This window comes from Elephantulus edwardii, unplaced genomic scaffold (genome assembly GCF_000299155.1).
Source record: "Elephantulus edwardii isolate Elephantulus edwardi_28Jun2011 unplaced genomic scaffold, EleEdw1.0 scaffold00093, whole genome shotgun sequence".
Classification (NCBI taxonomy): Eukaryota; Metazoa; Chordata; class Mammalia; order Macroscelidea; family Macroscelididae; genus Elephantulus; species Elephantulus edwardii.
In genome coordinates, this window is record NW_006399843.1 from 2842761 (window position 1) to 2843956 (window position 1196).

At 45.4% G+C, this 1196-nt stretch overlaps 1 protein-coding gene across 1 annotated transcript in view; it reads right to left on the reverse strand.

The window, feature by feature from the left end:
* Positions 1-886: 886 nt before the first annotated feature.
* Positions 887-1196, reverse strand: part of PLET1 (placenta expressed transcript 1) — a 17812-nt gene continuing 17502 nt past the window's right edge. Inside the window, exon 4 of the mRNA XM_006890866.1 lies at positions 887-1191. Within this exon, the coding sequence (XP_006890928.1) occupies positions 887-1191 (305 nt within the window). The remainder of the gene's footprint in view (positions 1192-1196) is intronic.

A 1196-nucleotide genomic window follows, 5' to 3' on the forward strand; every position in this document is an offset into this window, starting at 1 on the left:
GATGAAATGGGAAGCTACCAGTGACATCAGGACTGTTGGTGCTTTCTCTCTCTCCCCCCACCCCCCTTATTGAGTCATAAGGAAGAAAAGAAAAAAATTAAGTTGTCTGACTGTGGCTGATCAGAAATCTGAGATCACCTCAAAAGATAGAAAAGAGGACTTGAGGAATTATTAGGTAGTGAACAAATGTTGACACTAACAACAGAATTAATTGTCATAGTGTTAAACTGAGAGGTAGTCTGTGGGTTATAAAAAAAACAGGTCTGGTGCTGTGTGCCAGCAAGCCAGTTCTGACCCTAGATGACAGAGAACTGCCTCACAGGGTTTCCTAGGTGGGAATCTTATTTAAAAGAGCAGGTTGCCAGGTCTTTTCTCTAGAAGAGCCATTGAACGGATTAGAACTGCTGACATTTCAGTAATTGAAAGAGGGAGCTCTGGTGGCCTCATGGCAAGAAGCTGCGCTGTAGGCATGTGGTTCAAGGCCAGCACTAGCTGCTCTCTGGGAGAAGGATGGGCAGTGTCCTCCCATGCAATTACTGCCTCTTAAAACCCGCTGAGGGGAGGGGGTCAGCTATGGGTTGGTTCCAACTCAAAGGTATACAGCAACTGAGCACTTAAACATTGTATCACCAGGGCTCCTTAGACAAAGTCTAGGTCAATACAAAAAGCATAATTTGTGTCCTGAGAGAGTTCAGTGGACATCTGTGTGACCCTGGTGAATTGATTAGCCAAGTGACCCCAGATCTCCGATATGGCCTGAAGCAGTGGCAGTAGGCGTCATTCTTTGAAAATATAAACTTTTACTGACAATGTGTCCAAGAATTGACATGGAGCTGACCGCTGCTGGTGAAGTAGAGGTAGGGGTGATTCTTCCTCTGGCTTCCTTTTAGAAGAGGAGTCTGCTGATAAGGAAGGCAAGCAAGATCTCAAGGGCATCAGTGATGGGGCTGTGGTAAATGCTGGCTCTGCTTGTGGTTGGAGTAGAAGTTCTCGCTGGAGTCTTTGAGGTTGAAGATGAAGTTTTCGCTGAAGTCTTTGAGGTTGGAGTGGAAGTTTTCTCTGGAGTCTTTGAGGTTGGAGATGAAGTTTTCTCTGGAGTCTTTGAGGTTGGAGATGAAGTTTTCTCTGGAGTCTTTGAAGTTGGAGTAGAAGTTTTCTCTGGAGTCTTTGAGGTTGGAGTGGAAGTTTTCTCTGGA